Below are 26,429 nucleotides of genomic sequence, written 5' to 3' on the forward strand. Positions count from 1 at the left end.
TAATTGCACTTTATTACATGTCAATGGTCTAGAAATACTCAAAATTCTGTTTTGTCAGTATATTTAATAAACAATCGCTTGAAGGAACGAGGAAATATATAAGGATGGAAATGACTAATTTCTGGCTTGTCTTGAATTATTTATCTCAGCACTGATATGTTTACTAAATCGTGTTACATGTAGTCTGTCGACTTAATTTTTCTAGAGCAACTCATGGTTATTACTTTTACTAATGAATGGAGCATTTTTGGGTAAAATATTTACAGTTACATTCTTCATAGGTATCTCTTTACATTTCTCCGAGGAATAGACAGACTATAGTACATCACATACACGTCACATACACGTCACATACAGTTGTCATCCACTTCTTTCGCTTCAAAGGGATTTCGCCAATCCATGACGGTGAATAAATGTATGTGGATTTCATTTTAACCATTTCTGGTTCGTTGGTAACGTTAATCCGAAGTTTCTGTCGGTGTTTAATTCATGTGCCTCTGGCGTTGTACGAAAACAGCTTTATAAAACGCTGGATGCTTCAAAAAGCTAAAAAAAAACATTGTTACATTGAACAGAATTTGAATTATTACGTAACTCACACAGGATTAATATATATCACTGTGTGACAACGGATTATTCATAAAGAAGATAAAATCAATACACATAAATGCAGGTCACGTAGCCGGACAGGATCTGGTTTATTGGATTTGTTCCAGTTACATACATGTTTAAAGGTTTGCTTTGCATTGAATGTAAGACATTACCAGACTTCGTTGTTCTACTTCTTTTATCAGTATGACTCTCACGCGGAGGAACGACTTTCGGATTATCCAAACTGTATATGAAACAGATAAAGGTTAGATTCTTCAAAAGTACACTTTACGCTTCGCCTCGAGGGTTTTTTGCCAGGCAACTGGTTATGATTTCTCGTTATTGCGGCCTGAATGGCTATTACTCTAATGGCCAGCACGATGAACAGCACTTGATATTTAGCTACTCAGTCGAGAGAACCGCAGCATTTGCCATTTTATTGCGTTTACTAACCACTAGACTAACGGTAACCGTGGACCCTGGTTGTGAATTGGCATCCTCTTGACAGGCTTCACTTTGGAACTTTTCAGGCGAAACGGTTGCTAAGGAAACTAGATGTGAGAGAGGGCTGAAAAATGAAGACCTATTCTGTAATAGACGTCTTGTGTCAAACTGAGTGATTGTCGCCTGTATGCCACACTTTTGCTTGACTGAAACCATTTATTGGATTTCAATCCAGAGACAAAGCATCTTTTTCACTTCCGCTTGACTCTGCCTGGGAGAAGAAAAGGTGGCAAAAACAGCAGAGGAAAAAGTTGAAGAAAGGAATCCTTACGTCGTGCGAACTGGCTTATATGATAGATTGGAACAACACGTAGTATGATGCCAGTTACAAAACTGCATGGGAAATGTTAACGGTTCCAATAATGCATACTTCTCTGAACGCATTATTCTTGATTTGTATCAAGGCTAATTTCCAACGACCACAGCTGCTAGGAAGGAAATGTCACTGTTTAGAGACGTTGCGTTTTGCAGTATTAGCATATCTACGGATGGTAACTTTTCACTTACTTATATTTTTGCACCGACTGTGGTTCTTGAAATGCCAATTCACCGTAATCAGTAGTTTCTGCTGTTGTATCAACCACTCAAATAATTAGATGGTTTTAAATTCCCATTTAAATAATTCTGTTGGCCAGCTGCTCTGTAAACGACCTCATTCCCCAAACAATTAACAAACCAGCACAATGTAACAAATGACCCATATCCGCCCAAATCATGTCACTTTGGGAGGAGAGATCATCATATATTCAACGAAAATATACTACCATTTAGCGAATTTGAGCACTGCTGATGTCTGCAGAGAGACATACTCATTCTACAGTGAGCAATCTTTCCCGTTTAAAGCAACACGGGCCTAATCTGTGTAAGTCTGTATTGCTGATTCCTGTCTTTGCGATGACTATGGGTGGCTAAAGTGGATGCGTGTGACTCCTCCATTGCAAGAGGACAGACTCGAGGGTCAATTCTGGTCCAAGAATTGACACCTGAGTCATACCATTAAACACTGGTATGACTCTGCCGTTCTATCAGCTTCGACACACATGGACATTTCTACCCTTCGTTTCAATTTAATGTCCTCGCTTGTTATGATTTATGATCTCCAAAGCCAATATTAAATATCCATATTGTATATCAGAACGCAGTGAGGCTGTGCCCTTATTGTACTTTAATGATTCCGTTTTCGATACTTAAGTAGAGTGTGGTTAAATAGATACTTGTGTAGAAAGCGACAACCACCTGAGCCTAACCCATCCATTACAAATCGTAATATCGAGAACCTGAAAATACAAAATCATTGGATTTAGTACTTCTGAATTAGACACAAACGACTTAAATAATGGCAATGCTTTGTTAAATGTATAGAATATGCGGAAAACCGTCACAAAACAAAACCCATGGCATTGCCGCAAGCGGAAAAAATTCCTACAAGCCTAAAGTGTAAAACGCATATAGGAGCATAGAAACAAACAACCTTGAACGGAATATCTTGATCAGTATGAAAAACATTTGCAATACATATCTTGCTTCTTTTCCTTCTTTGACACCAGCCGCACAGTTTTGCGAACAACAGTTTTTTTTATCCATCAGTTTAAATGCAGTGAAATGCTTGAACTTTATAACATGGGCTTTATGGACTATATTGATAACGTTGAATGCCAGTGATGTGATGTTGAGTTTTTCTGCCTATTTCTGCCATATTGTTGAGTACGGCGCAAAACACCAATCAAATAAATAAATAAATGTAGTCCCCTAATCACACCCAAAGTAAGACTTTTGGGTGCTGAGTTAAACAAATTCTGGTGATATATTTTTGTACTACGAAGGTGATTTTTTTATTTTCAAATGACGTGCTCTTTTAATATTTTGTATGGGTTTCTTTTTGGCATATTTAACCCATTGTTGTACATATTCCCAGGATTTATGTCGGTGTGTATGCATAATTGATGTATTGATCTTCCAGTACTAATAAAGCATTATCACCCAGCATGGTCGGCTCTGTTAAGTCATGGTTGCCACTGTTTCCACTCGAATGAAATCACAAAGCCTTCAGTATGTTAGCGGTATGATTTGAATTTAATAATATACCTTTATAAAAGTTTAATTGCATATAACATTGCGAATTGGACTACACTGTGATGTATGAGAGGGAGAGGAGCCGAATTAAGCCTTCAGAAACTTTCAGTGGAGTTTGCCCACTCTCTATCCTATATTATAGGGACGCGGAGTCGCCGATGCAGGTTTGACTAGCTGATCTTGCTGCTCTGTCTTTGGGTTTTCGTCACGGTTGCATATTGCTGTCTGGAAATTCGTGGTGCTATTGTGGTTCCACTCCTTCGTATTGTTGCTTGAAATGTAGGTTATGTTTTAATGTCTGGAAAGAAGACTGGATTTACATTAACTAACAAAAATATGACTGATGTGAGATCAATTTCTACGACACATTTGCGTTTAAAGAATACTGTCCACGATTATCAACAAGACGAACACCATCCCAACAACAATAACGATAAACAAAGACACAGCTCTCCAGTAGATATGTTCATCACAGTTATAAACAAATAGAGCTGCGTGAGACTACTGCCTTATTTACATCATTTCCCCGGTTATCAGCTTTTGAGTTATCGAGATCAAGCCAGTGAGCTGTCCAATGACAGTCTCATTAAAATGCCAAAACGACATTTTGAAACCAGGAATGCCCCCCCCCCCGCTGTGTTGATAATCCATGATTATACAGTCTTCACCATATAGTGTCCAGACATCCCATGATTACCGATATGATCTCGATGTTAAAGATGTATACTTGACCTACTTGAACTCTTCCTAGTCCATATTTTGTATACCATTCATCATCGTGTGGACGGGATAAACGACTCTCCCTGAGGGTTTTTCGGCTCATCTTTATCACGCGCACATGGTCATTAAATACAAGAGATCGCCGCTGTTTTAAAGGAACGTTTTGGCAGATTGTTCGAATGCCTTGCTTCCAAGTACAGGTCAGCCTAAATGTTCGAGCGTTATTTACTGGGACATGATGGTACATTAGCACAATTTCGATCTGGTTATGACCAGCATTCTAAGCGGTCAGTTTGGCGAGAAACTTGATAAGGATATGGACACACAGTATTCACCCAACATCGGTATTTTTCTAAGGACGGCATCTTGTGGCACGACTTTCGCCATGATTCAAGACGAATAAACACACTCCGGTAACACCCAGAATACGTTGTTAAACTGCCCTGAAGGTCAAGCATCGATCGCTATGACTGGCTACAGAAGTCAGGGAAGACAATATGACCGACTAATCAGACAACAATTAAGAGTTTTGCGTAAGTTTCGTATTTGCATTCAGAAACTTAAGTTTCGTATTTGCATTCAGAAAAGTGTTACCAAGGAAACTGTGTATAAGGTTTACTGGTTATATCTATTTTGTGAGGATACAAAACCCACCGCTTTAATGGCGAGTTCACGATGCGGTACCACTTCTATACGGAATACTAGAGGCAGCGAGAATTGCGTATAAGCGATGAATATGGTATTATCTATCAAAGGGTGGCCGCGAGGTCAGTGCATAGGAAATTTTACGCTAAGACACTGGAGGACGGCAGCAGACGATAGGAGCAAACCTCCGGGTCTGCCGTCGGGAGAGGACGCCTGGTGAACCCGTCGTAGACACAGCTGAGGGACTAGTGAGTGGTTCTGCTCGCCAAACATTCCACATTCCTCTCAAAGCACCATTTCACTTTTAGCCAAGGGTCGCAGTGTAATGAAGAGCTGACCACATCGTTTAACCTGGATTCCATACGTATGTCCTGACCTAACTTCGCTCCTGGAGTCGACGAGCCCGTGTTTTGGACTGTACATGTGGCTATTCTGCTGTTGTTCTGTGACGATGAAACGCGCCGCGAAACGTACGAAGGGAGGTGGATACGGTAGTCCGCGAAGAGGTGTGAAGAATTTTGTGTACGCATATACGGCTCTTACGGGTAAGTACTCGTATTTGGGCAAATTTTTCATTTGGGCTGTCTGTCGGCTTGCAGCGGGAAACCGACATTAATCTGTATCTTTTGTCCGTGCCACACAGATTGGCCTATCACCTTTTTTTTACCATTACCCCATTTAGCTGAAAACCCCAATCCTTACTTTAACAGAATGAACACCTGGTTGAACACGGAAGACATCGATCTTCGTCAGTATATCTGAATCAACGTTCTATATCGTTGATTTTGCATATATATCAGCAACAGGTGGTAGCAAGCGACTGCAGGCTGAATATACAGCTACTAGTCAATATCAGTTGTCATCATATTAGAACGATCCTTTTTTTTAACCAACGGTCCAACAGCCGTTTAACTTTATCTGATCATACCAGAATTAAATTCAAAAATTTCTCCCTGGCTGAAGCCGTGTGTTGCGGTGTTAACTCGCCATATACTACATCGTACGTATTGAACGCGAGTTCACAGTGTTTATCCAAAGCACATCTGTGTTTATTGATTCCGACATTGACGCACACGGGTAGGGTACTGTACAGGTAGAAAATTTAATTTTGAAAACGCGAGCGTGGTTATAACAGACACTGGGTCGATGTTAGCCATGAAGATATTTGAAGCGTTTTGCCCGAATGCGTATGTTTCTCGGTATTGGCTAATTTCCGACTCTCATCTAAATACCGGGTAATGGTGGGTAATTTCAGATATCGTTTGTGGCGGCGCCAAACCCTAATCTTGTACCGCTGCCTATGGTAGAGGTTTTAATTATTTACGCCAGTTGTGCCTAACACAGAAGTTCGATATGGACCACATACAAAATCTGAATATCTAATAATGAGATAGACATCAGTCTATGAGCCGTCGGAGAAATCCATGTCGACATTGTGGGAAACGAGCAGTTGGTTCGGCGCACAAAATGCTCCATAATCTGTCAGAGTAACGGCAGCCGTTAAATCTCTTGTTACTGTCAACGTTAACATTTTCCAGATGGGAAAATTCCACACGGATTGAACCTACTATCGTTACGCTATTTTCCTTTGCTCTCCCTTTTGTGATCTCTGACCTATGCACGGCTCGGATTTCTTGTTTTCCCCTTTAGGAGATATACTTTCCCAGAATGCCGTGCGTGTGAAATGTGACACGTGTCAAGTCGACACAACAATAACTAATACCGACAACATTGCAAATCATAAAGTAAGTCGATGGTTTAGGCTTAAGCCGACACCATACAGGTCAACTTTAGACCTTTCGCAGGAATTGCTCATTTAGCGAATGACGGCATTACCTCTGACCAGGCCTAATTGCAGACTCCCAATAAAAGCGTTTGATGCACGGACAGGGTGTATAGATGTGAACGTTTGTTTACCATAGAAGTTGAAATTTGTTTGAAAGACAACCAGGGGAATCGATGCGTTAATTCCTAGTGAACAAATTGAACTAGTGAAACCAACAAATATACCTAGAATGGCTTGGAGGGCATATTACGTGAATACAGAATGTGTGCAAATTGGCTGTGCATGGATCTGTACCTTAGGCAATACACCGCAACGTAACTAGATCATACAAAAGGTTAGCCCAACATTAAATGTGATGTATGATTAAGTTTGAAGTCAGCACAAAGGCAACGATAATATCGGTAAACTTTTCATGATATTAACCGGCCTCTCTTTCGATATATTGCCATGACAAATTTGTTGACATATGTTGATTTGTGCCCCCATATCTATATAGGCCTTGAAGCATGATTACATGGACTTGTTCGTGCATTTCCCCTTAATGCAGGTTTCTTTGATACCTCGATAATGAAAGTGATGGTGCTCGTAGCGCTCGTGCATGATAAAGGGGAATTATAATTGTTAATCACGATTTGGATAGCTTTTGTAGATTAGTATATCATTTTTAACACCCAAGGTCGATATGTAATGGTCCCATTGGCAGAGTATCACAGTAGGGAAATACAATAACCAGTAAAAGTCTGTGACATCTTTGATCTAAGTCAGCAATGGGGATCTGTCCTTAGATTTACTGTAAGCACATACTGTGCTAAATACCACGCACGGACCACAGTAAATCGTTCTACATACATGCCAACATACATAGGTATTCCAAAACGAGTTTTTATGCTGGCGTTTTTTCATGCAGTTTTTGCATAACTTAGACGATCAGTTCTTACTTAGTAAACTTTGCCTACATCCACCAATCACCATGCGTGTTGCATAATGGGTATATCACTATCTAAAAATGAAACGTTGTGTAGGATTGACTGAATCGGGTTCCGAAGAAACGATCAGGGAGAAGTGACATTTATCAGATTTGCTTTCCAATAAACTTTGGCCGTTCCCAAATAACAAAGCATCTGGAGAATATTATTTACCTACTCAGTGATGCTATCCAGCTGGGCCAGGGCAATGTTAAGTGTTTCTGCTCATTTTACAGCTCTGGCGTGGTGATGTAAAAACTGAGGAGTCAATACCTGTGTTTTTATTGAATGAGGGAGACTGTAAGTAAACAGGGATTGAACGGAGAATTGAAAACATGGGAAAAGCCAGGAAAAGGCTTACTGAGCACACGCACTTTTAGCTGGTCGACGTACAGGGTGCAGAATCAACCTGAATAACTTTACATGTACATGTACGGTAGGGCCTAAAACGGTAAGGAGGAGAATTGGCCTCAGAGAGGTACGATAAGAAAGTGCAAATTTCAAAATTCCAGCAAATTTCTGTGAATTTCCGAATCAGAAATATAAAACTTGGTCGAAGCACTCTTGAAAGTTATGACGCCATAAAGAGGTTGTTCAGTAATGACCCTCAAAAATGCACCGTCGAACAAAAACATGTTACGCGTTGCGGAACTATAAGGCTGAACATTTGTTACATGTATTTAATTGATTGGTGCATAACTGCGTGCTCAAGAATTTTTCAGAAAGTTACATTTGTGGTGCAGTGATTTTCCCCACTCTAGCGTGTCTAACGCAAAGAAAAGAAAAAAAGATATTTCAATGATTGAAGTAGGCTACCATTTTCGATTTATGACCTATTCATTGCTTGAGTGCATGTTTGAAGCTTTATGAGTCGCATGCTTGTCATATAACACGAAAAAAGTAAAACAGGACTGAAAAAAGTGTAGCAGCAGCTGTCAATCACAGCTATAGTCAGTTTCGCTTGTTGAGTTGCACAGTTTCGTGAACTGGGCCGATTCCCCGCCTTACCATACCATTTCTTTACTTTGAACTCACTATATGGATAGCTATTTATACGTGAAAGTTCAACTAATAAGGTCATTTAACATTTCGTCAAGCACGTATGACTCGTAACTGTTTAAGTTTTCTGGAAATCATGAATTTGCTGACTAGAAGAATCCTGTAAATTTGAAATCGTCTTGAGTAGGTCAAAACCGCTTCCAAATGTAACCTGTAAATAGTTCTCTAAAGGCAATATCTTGGGCATATGCTTATATATCCTTGTGCATATGCTTATATATCCTTGTGTATATGCTTATATATCCTTGTGTATATGTTTACATATCCTTGTGTATATGTTTATATATCCTTGTGTTTATATATCCTTGTGTATATGTTTATATATCCTTGTGTATATGCTTATATATCCTTGCGTATATATTTATATGTCCTTGTGTATATGTGTATATATCCTTGTGTATATGCTTATATCTCCTTGTGTATATTTTTATACATCCTTGTGTATATGCTTATATAACCTTGTTTATACGTTTATATATTCTTCTGTATATGTTTATATATCCATGTGTATATGTTTATATATCCTTGTGTATATATTTGTATATCCTTGTGTATATGCTTATATATACCTTATTTTAGTACATTGCAAGATGTAGAATGACCAGCATTTTGCAGTCTGAATGTGCATTGAACAATTCTGGAATCTTGGTATAAGTAAATAATTTTAAATAAATTCTTTTTAAAAGTGTCACCGTCTGAACACTTGATTCAGATATAATATGATACAATATATTCTTGAAATAATTTCAATACCTAGGATAATAACCATGCTAAACAAGAGGCAGTGGCAATGCTGAATTTAAAAAACAAATGGAGAAATATTATTAACTTATTCACTGATTGTGATACCGAGATTCCAAAATGCTTGCAGACGAATCAACAATAATATATCTTCAAGGGTTTCTTGTGTGTTGAACCATTTGGCGTTGTGAGTGCATTACGCAGTCCAGAGTCTTGTGTACTACTCACCACTGAGTGTTAGACTTCTGTACTTGATATGCGATTGTGGCTTTTGTAATCTCAGAGCTAGGTGGCTGGGCCCATTCTCTACATCAGTGACGAACGGGCTGCAAATTAACTTTATCACGTCTACGCGCAGCCAATGTTAGACTGTCGAGAATATACAGTACAGTCCCTAATGGTGTTTTATGAAATGAGTTATTAAAATTACGGAGACTTACTTCCTAGTTAACCTGATTTCGTTTCGACCCTGCATTAATCATTATACAGTGAATGTAATAAGGTATAGATTCGGTCTTTCGGATTATGCGTGTGTAATATATGTACGTGTTGGAAAGCTTTCGGGCTCACTGATTTCGATAAGCTGGCGATTCTATTATCGTTTTACCCCTTCGAAAGAGATGTTGTTTAGCAGTAGTTCGTTACGGGAGTACCAATTTTTGTCTAATGTATACGGCAATATCGTATACCTCTGAGAATTTCGGTCGGGTTGTTACGCAGCATTATCATTTACAATGTAGATTAACCCGAATCTCAGGAGATATTTGTCGAAGATTTTACATCGGCGTTTCAACTCGACGTACAGTGTTCGGTTTCTCATACCGTAGAACATGCATCATACCTTCCCCATTTTTTCCATGCCTCTAAGTGCACTATTGTAGGACTTTTGCACTTGTGTATTCACTTGTTATATATAACACTGGTTTAATTAAGAACCAATTTTAATTAAAACCGAAAGGCAAGAGGGTACATTACGGCAATGTTTATAAAACATTATAAAAGTATTAAATAAAATATATAAATGAAACAACGTAAGAATGAAATTTTAGGTTTTGATATGTTCTGGATGAACTTTTTGCTTTACCCTCTGCGAACTTTTATTTTGGCATCAAAACCAGATCAGTCTGGCTCGTCCGCTATATCCTGTACCACCCAGCACTGGCTCATAGAACATATACATATCTTTTCCACTCTTAATACAAAGTAACGTAGTGAAAAGTTTTTTAAACAAGGTTAACATTTACATAGATGGAACATGGAGAATGCCTTCAAACAAATCGATGTAAACGTCGAGAGTATATACATAATTTAGAGCATATGATAGAACTCACTTTTGTGCAGGCATCAGCATCTTTTTTCAGGATTCAGGTGTTTTTATGTGAATCTTCTGGTTCCTAAGCCTTAAGACCCAAAGGGGTCCATCAATAATGGGCGCGGAGAAACAAGGTTTACCGCTATTTTGGCCGTGATTCTGTCGTGTTATTGAACACAGTGATGCATAGTTAGATACCGGCCGACTCTTAGCGGATTGCGTCGTTAGTGTGTTCAGTAAAAATTTGAAAAAGAAAGAAAGAAAGAAAAAAAAAATGTCTGTACTGGTACACTCAGAACACATGAAGGCATATATATATATATATATATATATATATATATATATATATATATATATATATATATATATATATATGCCTTCAGGATATCGATTCAAGCATTCGGAAGAAAACACACACACACACACACACACACACATATATATATATATATAAATATATATGTAGAAAACACACACACACACATATATATATATTTATATATATATATATATATATGTGTGTGTGTGTGTGTGTGTGTGTGTGTGTGTGTGTGTGTGTGTTTCTTCGGAAGAAAACACACACACACACATATACATATTTATATATATATATATATATATATGTGTGTGTGTGTGTGTGTGTGTGTGTGTGTGTGTGTGTGTGTGTGTGTGTGTACTTCGGAAGAAAACACACACACATATATATGTATGTGTGTGTGTTTTCTTCCGAATGCTTGAATCGATAGCCTGAAGGCATACATATACGGTACATCATCCAATCAGTGGACAACATCTTCAAACGTTGATTTTAAATCCCATACAGTAAAAAGCCTACAAGCAATGCGATGTAGTGGGGGCCATCTCTCGAAGCCTAAATTTGTTAGATTACGTGAGGTGCCGATTAGGTGATTTTAAAAGAGCCATCATACACCATTACCTTTTATAGTAAGATAGTGCCCTATCTCCCAAATCTCATCTTTTCGAGTTTATGAACAGTCGCCAGTGCCCTACGGAGCATCTTTTCGCTTTGGCTGATATAAGGACATAAACGTAATAAATGCAATCTTCCGTTTTACTTGAGACAAAATGTAATGCAAATGGTCTTTGCCAGATTGTAATTATCTTCCTTTGTACCTGAGTGAAAGCAAACGTTAGAGAGAACTTAACAGCGGAGGTGGGGGTCAAAAGAAAATGGTGCATTTGAGATGATATTAGGTACATAGGCTGTGCAAGTCAACCAAACGTGTGATATTACACGCCATGTTTTTACAGAAAGTGGGGATTTGTTGATATGGAGACCCAAGCGCGCGCTGTTTATTTTTCCACGCTCATGTTTGTAACATCCTCCTCTTCTTGGGAAGTGTGGTTTGTTATCCTTGTGCAAGCTGGCCAGACGATTCCAGGAAGCATTGGAGAAAAACCGGGGTCATATGTTTTGCGTTAATCTACTTTCAACACACATGAGCGCAGTGATCTCATTTCCGGCCTATTTGGGTCCAGTACCTTTATTGTGTATCTTATTTTTTATACACTCCCGTCATTAGGCGGAACGTATATATAATAGCGATTTTGTCCGTCGTCCGTCTGTCCGTCCGTATTCGTGCCCAAGCTATATCATCACGGAGAGTTTTAATGTTTGGTGGATACAAACATTTACAGATGATGATGTGTCGCTACTCACATTTGTTCATTTCCCCGGTTGTCATGATAACCACATTTTCCTTATATACTATATAAATAGATATGATTTCGTGCCCTGGCTACAACTTCAACTGTTTTTGCACATAGGAGTTTTCATTTTTGGTGGATACATAGATACTCAGATCACGATATATCGCGACTCACATTTCTCCATTTTCGCTTTTGTCATGGTAACCAGATAGCCATTTTGCTTATATATACTATATAAGTAGAAATGTCTGGGCTGCACGTCCACCTGTTTTCCGCATCAAGGTTTCATTCTTGATAGGCACATTTGCCCACTTGAGCGGTTGTCATGGTAACCTCATACCTATCATCAACACCCATGAAGATTCCCCTTAGGGGTTAGACTCACCACGATGCCATTGGTATTCTTTTATACATATCAAACAAACGCATTTGTTGGTGGCGTATGTTGTGTTCACCTGAACCCTTGTTATCCGTCGGGAAGCCTCTGTTTTGATAACGTTTTATGAGATAAGGGCTATATACTGGAGTAAGTATCAACAATGAATCCGATTTATTAGGTCATTTTCATTGAATACCTGGTGCTTTTAATCCGCGATCCTAAATATCCGGGTGCGCTCTACTACTTTCCAGCGTTTCTGTCCGTAATGATTCAACTTGAACACTTGTTTGAGGAAGTCTGTCTTGGCTTGTGAGGTACGATTGTGCTTACCTTGTCGCATGATTTTCATTATTACGCGACACCAACTGTAGTGTGGGTAACACGCCTATAAGTGTCTAAACACAACTGTGTTTCACTTATAGATTTACAATACATACCAGGTATGTATCACAAATAGCACATGACCAGCATATTTCTTGTTTTATATTCAAGGCAAATTTCATATACTTGCGAACCTTTTTCAAATTTGCTTTGTTAATGCTGTTAATGAATTTCTTCAAGCAATATTTCAGTGTTTGCCTTTAATCTTCATGTCGACACAGACCATGTTGCAAAAAGAAACCACTGGCAATTGGGCTGTACCAATATATCGTTGAAATATGACGAGGACCTTTTCGGTGGCCTGATGGTTAGAACGTTCGGATTCGGGAGACCCGGGATCAAACCCGGGACATTTCATACCAAACACTTCAAAATTGTCTCTGCCTCGTTCAACACTGAGAGGTTAGATCATGGAATCAGGACTAGTTGGCCCGGTGTCAGTATGACGTGGCTGTGTGGGGTGTGATATCTGGTGTCTTCGTCATGACACTTCACTGAAGGCAGCACATTAGCGGCATGGACTCAATAGGCCATATTATTTGTGCGCGCACCTGAAAAATTGTTAAGTACCACGTTAAACCTCAAGCACACACGCATACAATGCGGTGTGTGTATTTGTTCTCAAATCACATAAAATGAATACATTGTGACGCCCAAGTGTATCATGGACACATTGTTTTCCTGCATCATGCATTCGAGGGCCACAAGCTAGTAAATCTAATTTATATATCTCGACAGGATTGAGTATGGCGTTAAATAACAATCCAATCGAAATCAAAACTGTAGACCAGAAGGCTGTGTTCTCGATGTGAAGACAAACAGAAACATCTCCAGCTAGCGCTAAAACCCTTGTCCAAATGACCATTACGTTGTAAGCGCACATGAGCAAGGTCTCCTTGACCGGTGAAGGTGCGTGCCCTGTGTTTGTTTTCTCGTGCCATGATGTGAATGCCTCTTTGTACTCAAGTGCGTCACAGACCGGGTTTCTTTCCCAGTGTTGCCCTGTGAAGGTTTAAAGCGAGGTTTAAATCTAATGCTCATTGTCTCACAATCTACCTAAACGAGATATTCTGATATATAGTCCTAACAGAGAAATATGTTTGGACTTTTTTGTATGCTTAGGGTTTTACGTCGTATTCTTAACAATTTTTCAGTCATATGACGACGAGAGAAGCACTGAGTTCTATAACAAAATAACATCTGCTCCCCACTACACTCGTCTGCTCCCTTGAGAGGTGTGAAATGCCTGAGGCATAGTGCTAAATGTGCACTTAAAGTTTGGGACGCGAGCCCCTTTGCATTAAGAGGCAAAGCCCAGGTGTATTTAACGGTTTGCAATCCAATAAGTGTTAGGGTGAGGTTTGATACATTAAACCTTGCATTAAGGGTGTGATGTGTACTGGCGTCAATGAAGCTGGCTACTTACTGTAAAAACTCAGACCTTTTCTGAACAGAAAATTTGAGAAAGATATTCGGTTATCTCAGTCCCCTCACAGTGTTCTAAAGATGGAGTGTTTCGTGTCTATCCGTGGCTGTCCATGTTCACCAGTCGATGCACTGCTGATGTGGGCAGTTTATGTAATGTCCGCCATTTTATAGAAATTATCTCTGTAAAATCACAAAAGTGAGCTTACTAAATGTTTGCCCGATTTTCCTTGTCTATCTCGGGTTTAATCCTGAAATGACCTCCGTACCTGTGTCATGTTTTCCCATTTACATTAATACAGTTTCAATCCACGAAAAATGTCTGTGAAGTGCATTGATGACGAAATGTAGATCAGTCTACATGGCTTTCCCCATGGTTCCGATTTGTAGCTCAAGCTTGAAGCATTAGTACCAAATCGTCAGTAAATCGTTGTATGATCATTAGGGTTTGTCCACATGTTGCAGTTTGTATGATGCGAGTCTGTGGTATTTGTGACCAAATCATTTATTACCGATCTGATTACGTCACTTGAACCTGAAGAAATAGTCGCCAACAACTGAACACGTACGTGTAATGGGTTATCAACAGCACATTTTCCTATTGTTCCTATTATTCCTGTTATATTCTATGTTATATTATTATATTCTAATTAATTAATTATATTATATTTTATTCTAATATATTCTATATTCTGTTATATTCTATTATATATATGACATTCACTAATCTGCCACGATGTCGGGTTAGACAAGATAATATGTGAAAAGAGTGACTGGCTAAGACAGTCTAAAAGGGTCATGGCGGCTAAGGCGGTGTGAAAAAAAAAGAGTGGCTAACCCGCTGAAAAGGATGACTGACTATAATGCTGTTATATCAAGGAAAATGGAAATGATCGTAATGAGCCATACTTGCACATTTGTATCCACCGTAATGTTTTTCACATCACCAGACCAACGTATTTACCAGCCACTATAAGTTCGTGGGTTTGTTTGTCCATTAGTAGCTGCTGAAGGTCACAATACCCACAGGACATGCGATTAATGGGACACATGAAGTGAACAATTGTCGAGGGTCTTAGACGGTGACTTCGTACTCTTTTATTTGCTCATGGTCAACCTAATGCGTGAGGAACATCGTACCGCATCTTGCTGGTCACTGGGCAAATCTCCTGGTATGTGGCTGTAATCGAGGAGCGGGGAGTTTGATTGAAACACACGGCCTCATTGGCCATGGGCTAGTGGTTTGAGCACGAACATTCAAAAATGCATATTTCTTCTGCTTCTACATGGTTAGGTACGCATCAAGATTAATGACTGGCAAAAACTGCTTAGAAATATTTAGAAATCTACATGTCTTGTAATATATTCCATTACTTTTAATGTCAGAAAAAATGCATATTTCTTCTGCTTCTACATGGTAAGGTACGCATCAAGATTACTGATTGACAAACACTGCTTAGAAATATTTAGAAATCTACATGTCTTGTAATATATTCCATTGCATTTAATGTCAGAAAAATGCATATTTCTTATTGCACTGGCAATTGTTAACTACGACGTTAAACCCTAAACACTCATACTCTATCTCTTATTATGGTATTACCATATAACGGGAAGGAATTCTCTGCTTCTGTAGAACCACATCCAGTCTTTCCATGGCTGTCTTTACATTTTCTTGGGTCAGAAATTCTTGTGTGGGCGGCCTTGCGCTTGTCAACAATTCTTCTTAGTCCTTTGCAGGAGTGCACTTACAGTGGTGGGAGCTACTATAGCAGGAATAATTAGACGTGATCCGAGGCAATGCGTTCCTTAGTGTCGAAACTAAGCTTATGGAGTTAGCTTAGTACGAATTAGAAGAAGTGTTCTAACTGCGTTTTTCTTGTAATAATATGGACGTTCAACATGTCAATGTGTAGAGCTAAGGTTGTTATGTGTCACTGGCTAGAGACAATTGTGGTGACTTATTTTGACTGATTTTACAGGCAGGTGAATATAGGTGACTCCCTAACAGAAACAGACTATTTTGTGGGCATCACGTATATTGGCCTCCGTGGCCGAGGTAGTTAGCGTGCCAGCGGGACGCGATGACCCAGAAGCCGTTGACCAGTACTTTCGCTGTGAACTCTCCGACCGTATGTGAGCCAGCAACCTGTCGGTGGTTTACTCCCCACGTATAAGTGAAATATTCTGGAGTACGGCGTAAAACACCAGTCAAATAAATAAATAATTAAATAAATAGATAAATAAATAAATAAAGAAATCTCACGTATAAACCACTGAGAGATTTGTGGAATTGAATCCAAGTGGCTTAACGATTATAGTCTAATGACTAGCACAGACTAGTAAAAGAAGCTGTGTTGCCGCAGATCAGTTTGTTGTCCACTGTCGAAGTATTTCGCAGGGAGCTTTTGGCTGACTATAAGCGTGAAAACCTTATGTTGTGTGCATACATACCTACTATTTTCAGTTCCTCTTGTAGTAGTTTTTCAGTCTTTTTTTCTGAAATGAATGAAAAAATGGGCTATTCAGTTTCAATGCTGTAAAGGTGCGCGGCGTGTGACATCAAATGACAAATAACTTTTTATATTGTTCTCACAATATCGCTTTGCTTAATTTCCACCTGAGGGAACCATGGTGTATAACGACACAAATCGCCTGGGCGCAAAACCAAAGGTAGTTAGCTCGCTAATGACATTTAACGTTTCACTTATCTCCCAGCAACGAACTAATTTACCGCTTCGTAAGCTAACATCACATGTTTATCGAGTTATTTTCACAGAATAGCATCTTGTTGTATAAAAGTGCCCAGTTGTAACACTCTGTACTCGAAGACTAATAGCTTGTCCGATCCGCCTGCTTCCCCCCCCCTCCCCCACTCTTACCATTCCATGGGTTGTATCCATTATGGGGATCGGTAGAAGGAGGTTGAAATCTTCTGAAACAAATATACTACATGTTTTTATCCGAAAATAGAGAAAACGATTTTAAATAATGTCAGTGTTTGTATCAGTTTACCTATAACGCAAAGTGGATCTGATATAGTAAGGCGGAATTCGGGCCCCAGTGCAACGAACTGTACACCTCGTAAAGCGAAACTGACGGTATCTTGTGAAGAACGCTAGCTGTTGGCACCTTCGAAAGTCCACTTCTTTTTTTCAGTTCTAATTTTCTGATTTACTCATCTTTTCCTCTTTCATGTATGTGTGTATATATGCATATATGTATGTAGGCTCTGCGTTGTATGCATACTTGGGTCTTACGTCGTACTTAACAGTTTTCTCACTATATGACATGCGTCTAACTTAAAGCCCAAAACACCGACCACGATAGCACAGTTGAGCGTCCCGCTTCGGGAGCAGTACATCCAGGGTCAACCCTGAGTCGGGTCACACCTAAAACCTTTAAAAAGGAAGTTGTAACTTGGCGTTCAGCATTAAGAGGATAGTGCAACGACTAGTTGACCCGTATCAGTATAATGGTCCGGGCGGGACGGCTTACTTGTCGTTTCAGTGAAGCAGCGCTAAATAAAAGAGCGGTGGAAATCGGTCCTGCATTAAGGAAGGCACATTGCATGCACTCTAAGGCCTCCTTCGTCGTCCTGTGACTGAAAACTTGTTAAGTACCACATCAAACCTCAAGTACTCACTCTCTAAAGCTCCAAATATGCATTCAAGCGTACACTAGCCACACTGAAGTATCTTTGTCTATATTTGACACTGTAGAACGGGATCAATAACTGTACCACAAATATAACTTTCTTCAGCACGGCCTTGAACACCAATCAAATAAATAAATAAATATATAACAAATGTAGCTTTCAGCCATATAATTCGGCTACATTATTACACTTAGTTAACAAAGCTAATGATAGATCGATTATAATTCGATCATTGATGAACCAAGAAGCACGCTTGCCAGAGTAAACGCAGAAATTCAGCAATAACTTAAGGGTCCACATCGTCCTTGCAGAACACGCATTGAAATCATCAGGATTACTATTATTATTGGTTATTTGCACTCTGAGAGGAGGATATTTCCAAAAGCATGAATTGCGTTCACTTCCGGATATCCCCCAATTTTTAGGCAATCACATTTTCCCCTGCAGAATGAAAACTATATATACGCTATAATCTTGGGACATGCACCGAACTGTACGCGTGATCTGACCTTTCATAGGTATGCTACAGATTTGAACTCCGATCAGTATTATTTTTCGATACAGATTTTTGAATGATGGAATCTCTGACCTACGTACGTAGAAGTCCTATGTTAATAAACAGAAATGACAAACTGTCATTTCGATTTAGTTAACATGGGATGGGTAAAGCGGAACAGTGGCAGACTACACGACACAAATTTGCGATAATGTGTCAGTTACAAGATCATTAGTAATATTAAAATCAGCGATACAAGGACAATAGCGTTGGCGTCCCAAACAGAGTATTCTTCTGTTCAAAGGTTTTCTGTACAAACCCATCGGTTAGACCCAAGGTTTTGAATAATTCTGACGTCACCCGGGGGAATGAGTTTTTGCCGTCGAAACCGAGCTTATGGACTTTTAACGTTATGAATATGAAAAAAATGTTCTAACTTCATTTTCTTTGCAAGATTATGAACTTCCAACATACCCACGTGTAGAACTTTGTTGTTACGCGTCACTGACTAAAGGCAATTTTGGCAGCGACTAGGACTTTTTTTACAGCAAGCTGAATATAGGGGACTCGCTACTGAAATAGACTACAGAAATTGCAACATGCTAATAGCGCGGAACCCGGCTAACAACTTTAAATCAGTATTCTTTTTTCTTTTTTCATTTTGCCACATCGAAGAGCTGCACTGCTATCTGCTCCGTACCTAGGCTCGTATTCATAAATTTTTAGAGGCTTTTTAGAACACAATTTTTAGAAAATAGCACCGGTAAGATTTGTTCAGATAATATACTGGCTTAGAGTCAGTATGGACAGGGCACCTGCTTTATAGCCAGGGTGAATCACTATGACAGCTGTTACATGTATGACAGGACAGACAATACAGCCGTCAGACCTTAATGTTGTATAAACCACGCCATTATTCGTGTTCAAGTGTTGACATTCAACCTTCACGGCTCCATGAGGGAAATTTACCATTGGTTCCAGCTGGCACACTGCTGCTGTATCACTCCATTGGAAATGCTAGTCTGGTACAGAGGACACGCTAGCCTGGTTAGACCGGACAGACCCGGAACGGAGAAAGACGTAGGATTCACTCCATACATCCATGGATTATCAGGAAGGACAGGGCCGGTCTAAAGAAATGTACAGCTGGATGTCGTGGATACAAAAGTAACATGTTGAAAAGTCTGTTGATGAACAAGGCAGCGCCAACATATTGATATCTGTCACTGATATCGTCAGAAAAATTCTCGGCTTAATAAAACTTACGTCATACTCATAAGAGTGCTTGAACGCATACATTGAGCAAGTCCCTGTGTAGCTTGATTGAATTTTGTTAGAAAATTCTTAACCTATAAGGGACCAAAATCCATACCCATCTAAGGTAGTTTGGGCTTTGGCATTGTTCATTTCTGCCGTAGTACTGTGCGCAAGCTGCGTGATAACGCACGACTCATGTATTTTCAAGAAAACAATCAGCTTGGATCCGAGTCGCCATGGAGCGGGAAAGGGCCCATTGTTCAACCAGTTGATCTATTTCTTTCTCATTTGGCCAATTATTTAGTAAACCGACGAAAATTGGATTAATTAATTATTACGATTTTTGCAGGTAAATAACATTAGAAGTTTATTTCTAAACGGTAAACGGTCTAATGTAATTGTGGGGCCCTGAGGCGATAGGCCTCCAGCATCCTCCGTTACTTGACATTGCTGATTGAATTGCCAGCTGAGACCATTCGGGGCAGTGATGAAGCTTGTCTTGCTTCAGGCTTGCGTCAGAAGACCAAGTTTTCAAACGAGCCAAATACCCAGTGCCTGGAACACTGTTTTATGAGCTGACCTCAGACTATGACAGGATTTTGTTTACAGTAGTCTATCAGGATATTCTTGCCTTAATGGTAACGTCATTATCAGTAAAGCCACGGTTTGCAACCCATTTCATTTACACGGAGAAACCAAACGATTATTCTGGACATATTACTTGGTTGGTGAACACGCGTTTAAGGTTTTAGTTTTGGTGTATTCTACTTTGAAGATAAAACGGCCCAACAAAGCGACACATTGTTTTTACGTACCTATTGCACCGATAAAATACTGTTTTTTACTAATGACGAACGTTTTTGCTATTCGAATCAAATAATTCCAGTATTTTCACATATTTACAACGGTGGAAGGGCTAATACTCAATACGTGTTATAACTGAACATCACATACGCCACCTTGAAACGGTCACGTCTCTGCTCAAGCAGTCTGATTGTATACTACGTGCTACAATGCACACAGTATTATCAAATATTATCTTGTTATTTATAAGTGTTAGATTTGGGGTTGATAGCGTCAGACAAAATATGCCAGTGAAAGTCTATATTATTTACACACTGTATTGCAGAGGAAACATCGCCTTCAGTTATCTCAGCATTCTCATACTGAGATAGTCTATCTAGTATTCCTGGGTATTTTTACCGTTTATTAGCACATATCACAGTCCACAACAGTTGATTCCTTGTAGCAGTTGTGTTATCTCCCTTTAAATTCTTCTGTTGTTGGTGTCATTTGGGAGCGGCATTGACGGACGAACGTTACAGTAGATTGCTGTGGGCTGCATAAAATGAGTGGATTACTGTTACGTGGTTGAAATGCGGAACTCTCAGCCCTCACAATGACTAAATGATCCAAGCGGGGAAATCTTTTAGAAGTACTCGCACAAATGGGCACTGGTAGCAAATGGCTAACGATTGTAGAGTACTCTGCCATTGTTTAAATGGCAAATATAGACTTTGAACTACTCACGAGCTACCGTTACATCTCTACGTGCCGACCTGATGCTAGTCATCTTGTGCGAGATAGTTTATTTATTTATTTTATTTGATTGGTGTTTTACGCCGTACTCAAGAATATTTCACTTATACGACGGCGGTCAGCATTATGGTGGATTGGGGCAGAGCCCCGGGGAAATGTGCGAGATAGTAATAATTGTTCTGTAATTTACAGAAAGATTTGTTTTTATTCCGGCATCATTGTAAAACCCTAGTCACTGTGATACTTACTTATTCAGGACTTGTGATATCTTCACATACAGTTCATTTTTATTTCAATTTTCTTCTACACTGTGCATGTCTATAATATTATCGTGTTGTTATAAACTTAGTTGCTGGACCTACGGAGCCTAAAAGCAGTAAAGTAATAAAAATAAAAATATTTTTCCAACTTAGTATAGTGAGCCTGCGATTTATGTTTAGTTTATTTTGTTTGAGGCATTTTCGTGCTGTTATCATTTTGGGCTATTTTCGCGAAGCTCTTATCTACGGTGGCCTGTTAGTACCATTCGAAACGTTGAACATTTTCTAATGATTTACCGTGTTTCAACGTTTTTCTAATGAAAGTTAATTATTAGAAACAATAAAAGAACTTAAAGAAATTATGGAAAAGGGAATTAACGCAAACACAAAAATATTTTGGACAAAATTGATAAACTCAGCTGTAAACTTCGAAAAATAGTAAAAAAAAAAAAAAACGTTTTCTCCGCGGTGTACACGTTTACTCCGCGGTGTAAACGTTTTCTCCGCGATGTAAACCTTTTCTCGGCGGTGGAAAAGTTTTCACTAGTAAGAATATATGTATCCCGCTATATATACGTCACTCATCTTTGCCAGCGTGTGTGTTCGTGAAGCAAGAATTTTGAATCAGGGGAAATAACTCATAGTTAAATAGCCGTGGTGAATGGTGTGTAGCTATGATTCGAGCTGTTATTTCCATACAGACAGACCTCGCCTAAGACAATTTATATGTTCTTTGGATATGCCTTTACGATGAATTCAACTCTGGTTGTATTGTTTAAACACCAATCTTAATAAAGTACGTATTGCCTGGTTAAAACAAGAATATGGGATTTATAAGAGTGGAACGTATCAAAATTAACATCGCACATGTTAGATGTAAGCCTGGTAGACTGCGATTTTGACCAGATATATAGATATATAGTATTGTGCCGACATTATTGTTTGAATGTGAAGAGCACCGGTGGCCTTGGTTAGGCGTAGAATCCCTGTATAACCACCGGTTGGATGTCCTTGCGCAAGCCTTAATGCCTCTTTGAAGTGCACCACTGACCTGACTTGAGTATAAACTGCACCAGTGACCTTGTTCGAGGGACACTGTGCTTGGCGCACGTAGGGCCAAGACGTTACAGCTGTGAGTTTCAAGCATATTGCCGCAAAACACCCTATTAATCCACAGTGGAGTTACGTTTCAAAGAAATCATCAATCTGAATCAGAGTTTGTGCTATCCTCACGTTACTGGATCAAGCCATGAACTCTGACTCAAATCCTGTTGCACTGACTGGACGTCTCAGAGCTCAAGACTGTAATGGCCACAGGTCCTGCTAACGCCAGAAACTGGGAAAACCTTTGGAACACGACCCAGCTCGCTGACAAAAAATAGCCTGTCAAATGAAGACGCAGGTTGGATTATTCCATTGTCCTGTGCTTGAGTTCATGGTTTTGAGGTTGGGTTAGTCCCAGAAGGACCGTCATTCTTGGAAGCTTGATTAGCCAGGACGATGCACGGAGGATTCCGATCGCTGTGTCAGCTCTCATGGGAAGTGGCACAGGGAACTACTGCAGGAATCTGCTCCCAGCTTGACAATTCAATGAAAATGGCATGTAGTTATTCAGGAAAAGCCAAAGGTTGAGGGATCGCGGTTTGCTTTGTAAGTTTGTTTAATGAATAAGGCAGCATGAATCTAACATCGTCAAAAGACACACTACAGAAACACTAAATCGAAAACACAACACATTTTTAAAAGTTGGATGAAAAAAAAGCATTGCTAAAATAAGTCTGCTGAATATTGTTTATTGTACGCTTTCACAGTTATTTCCAAATTCTTTTACCCACAGTAGAAGGTGTGGATGATGTGTGTCTGGCTTCGTTCCTAACGGTGATCCCAGACCTTTACTGTCTGAGCTGTAGGCTGCCTGCTCCGAACGTGATTCGATATTAAACAGACGTGATCCAGGCCTTACAGCAGGATCAAGGAAATGTCAGGCCAGATACTCTCACAATCTCTCTGTCCACAGCGCTATCTCCGAGACTACCAAGAGGCAATTGTTCGTACGAGGCCTTACAAAGAGACACGAGCCGCATCAAATTGAACTAATCCCCATCGTTTAGGGTAGGGGGGAATATGACACAGCTAAAATGTAATTTAGCTCGGAGTTCCGTGCTAAATGGTCCATCTCTTTGAGCATGCAGAGTAGGCCTGTATTGATTTGACGTGATGGAATCACTAAGCTAATGGCTAACCCAAGAAAAACTGACGACCAACGGAGTCTTTGGTTTACGGAAACTCAGCTGGGATCTTAAGTACAGGCGCACCACGTCTCAACTTTCGGCTTTCCAGGACATACATGTTCAGTCCAAGTCTGATTTACTCTCACAAATACGTCCTCCTGAACAAAAGATCGCTTTTGGCTGGAACGAACACTCAAAGTTTAAAAAAATAAATGGGGGGACCTCCGTGGCTCAGTTGGTTAGCGCTAGCCCAGCGTAAAGGCCCAGGAGCATCTCACCAATACGGTCGCTGTGAGTTCAAGTCCAGCTCATGCTGGCATCCTCTCCGACCGTACGTGGGAAGGTCTTCCAGCAACCTGCGGATGGTCGTGGGTTTCCCCCTGGGCTCTGCCCGGTTTCCTCCCACCACAATGCTGGCCGCCGACGCATAAGTGAAATATCAAGTGAAGTACGACTGAATAAAAAAATAAATGTATATACCGCCGGGATAAATCCTGAAGTCTTCAGCTCCATGCGACCTGTTGTCAATTCTGACATTGAAAAAAACCTTTATTGCGACGAGCATCTGCACATAAAGTGGCTCTGTGTGTCTGTCTGTAGCTATGTCCTTTTTTGAAGATCCTATCTTTTAAAATGGGTTATTTACGTAAATACATCCACTTATCCCCTGCTTTTGAGAATTTGCGATTGGTTTCATTTTGTGAAAAACATAGTTTAAAAGTCCCTGTTCATAATAATTAATCATTTGTCAGCAATTTGCATATCCTGAGTTAGATAAATCAGGTTTTCCAAAAGCATTACCCTACCTGATGCTCTGTCATTGCGTACACAAGCAGAGGCCATAATGAGAGTCTTAATCTTAATTTGACAGTAAGAAATTCCATGTGCACATTGCACAATAATTATTGACTATCGATATTAATTTTCGAGTCCTCAGCCTGAGTCCTAGGTCTTTAACGACTAAAGCAATTAACAGTTTGAACTGTGTCAGCTGTATGTCATTGTATTGTAAATATTAATCATAAGAACTAGGATCGATCAAGATCTGTCTTCAATAGGATCGAAGTAATATAATCTATGTAATTCAGTTCAAGCTACGATCTTTTACATGAGTTTTGAACCATACAGCGATATCGCAACCAACTTGTGGTGAATAAAGGAGACTAAACAAACCCTAAAATCTCATATCACTTCCTCGCCAAAACTCGATTTATTTATAGACTGTCTGTTTGAGTTTTTCTTTTCTTTGACTGGCTTAGCTTTTTTCTCGAAACCCGCCCGAGTTTTTAAACAGAAAGTGAACAAGCAGGCCCAAGCGTGATATACCAATCTGTCTGTTTAAGCGCTAGAGAGTTAGCTAGCCAGTTACACATACAGCACTCTGCCACTGGAAATCGTCGGCTGGATTTGTGATCCGGGAGTACAGTCTGAAGGGATTATGTGTAAGCTCGCATTACGGGATCCCTCAGAATTCATTATTCTGTCGTCTTCGACTTTTTTCTCTTTGATCAAGATATAGTGGACGTTTGGTAAGACTTGAGACTGATATACCCCCAATTCGGACCAAAACCATTATCAATGTTATCAAGTGCGGATTTCCAGTCCTGGCAACACCTATTGGACATTATTCCCATGGATTATATTAATTTAGTTTGGCAATAAAATGGCGGGAAATGTGGCTATTGTACCGAGTAAGAGTGGACCGCCTGGAGATAACCCTTGCATTTGTCCACCGGTGCGAGCGACGAGAGACTGCATTTGGTTTGATTCCTCGAGGTTAATTAAGTTTTTCCATTTCAACTGACCCATCCAGACAACACTTCTGCCATACCGTATTTACGCGGGCGAGAAGAAGGTGGTTTTCAAGGCGTGTCCGATTACACTACTAGCGGGCACTTCGCCCAACATCAGCCAGCGATCTGTTTTGCTTTTGTTTACTGTTTGAACACTTCCCGGACGAAGTTGCTGGCTGCGGTTTCACCCTAGCGTGTGAGATACACTGTCTATCACGAAGGTTCTCATTCACAGGCCTTGAACAGATCTTATAAATATTCTGTTCGAATTGGCAGTATCGCATCACCCTCGTGTGCATTCTGTAATGTGAAAAGGGTATAGGAGAAATCCGTGATCACGCCAAACATATCAGATTACCTGTTATATCAGTAATAACTTATACATGGCTTGACTACTGCCTAAATAATGAACTTGACAATCACATTTTGCCACATTCAGGTAATCACTCTTTCTAGTTCGCGGAGCTTCGTTCTGGAAAAAAAAACTGTACAGGAACACTTGTTGTGGGGTTCTTTTTTTACCAGCGTAAAATTGCTTTCACAGCTGAAAACGTCTTTCTCATCGGTTTTATTCTGTACTCATGTTTTCCACGAAAGTGTTAATATCTATCAATGACTAAATATATGAATGATAAAGTTATTGCAAATTTAATACCACTTACACGATTAACGGCTTGTGATATGAAAAGTTGAATAGTTTGCTCTTGATATTCCATCAAACGCCTTCACTCTAAGTTTCTGAAATTTTACATTGAGTACAAGTTTCTTGCAAATAAATATGGAATGCGTCCAGGATGTCTTTTGTCTTATTCATCTTAACCTTGGGCTTGGTGCCATTTATGTATTGTGTTGAAGTAGATCGCCATGTTGGATATATTAACAGTTGCAATGAAAGCAAACGTATTCCGATTATCGACATCTTGGAAACAGATTTCATTGAGGT

At 39.7% G+C, this 26,429-nt stretch overlaps 1 protein-coding gene across 1 annotated transcript in view; it reads left to right on the forward strand.

Moving 5' to 3' along the window:
• Positions 1-4,772: 4,772 nt before the first annotated feature.
• Positions 4,773-26,429, forward strand: part of LOC135475829 (short transient receptor potential channel 3-like) — an 80,324-nt gene continuing 58,667 nt past the window's right edge. Inside the window, exon 1 of the mRNA XM_064755769.1 lies at positions 4,773-5,078. Coding sequence (XP_064611839.1) covers positions 4,955-5,078 — 124 coding nt within the window. The 5' untranslated portion in view covers positions 4,773-4,954. The remainder of the gene's footprint in view (positions 5,079-26,429) is intronic.

This window comes from Liolophura sinensis, chromosome 9 (assembly GCF_032854445.1).
Source record: "Liolophura sinensis isolate JHLJ2023 chromosome 9, CUHK_Ljap_v2, whole genome shotgun sequence".
Classification (NCBI taxonomy): domain Eukaryota; kingdom Metazoa; phylum Mollusca; class Polyplacophora; order Chitonida; family Chitonidae; genus Liolophura; species Liolophura sinensis.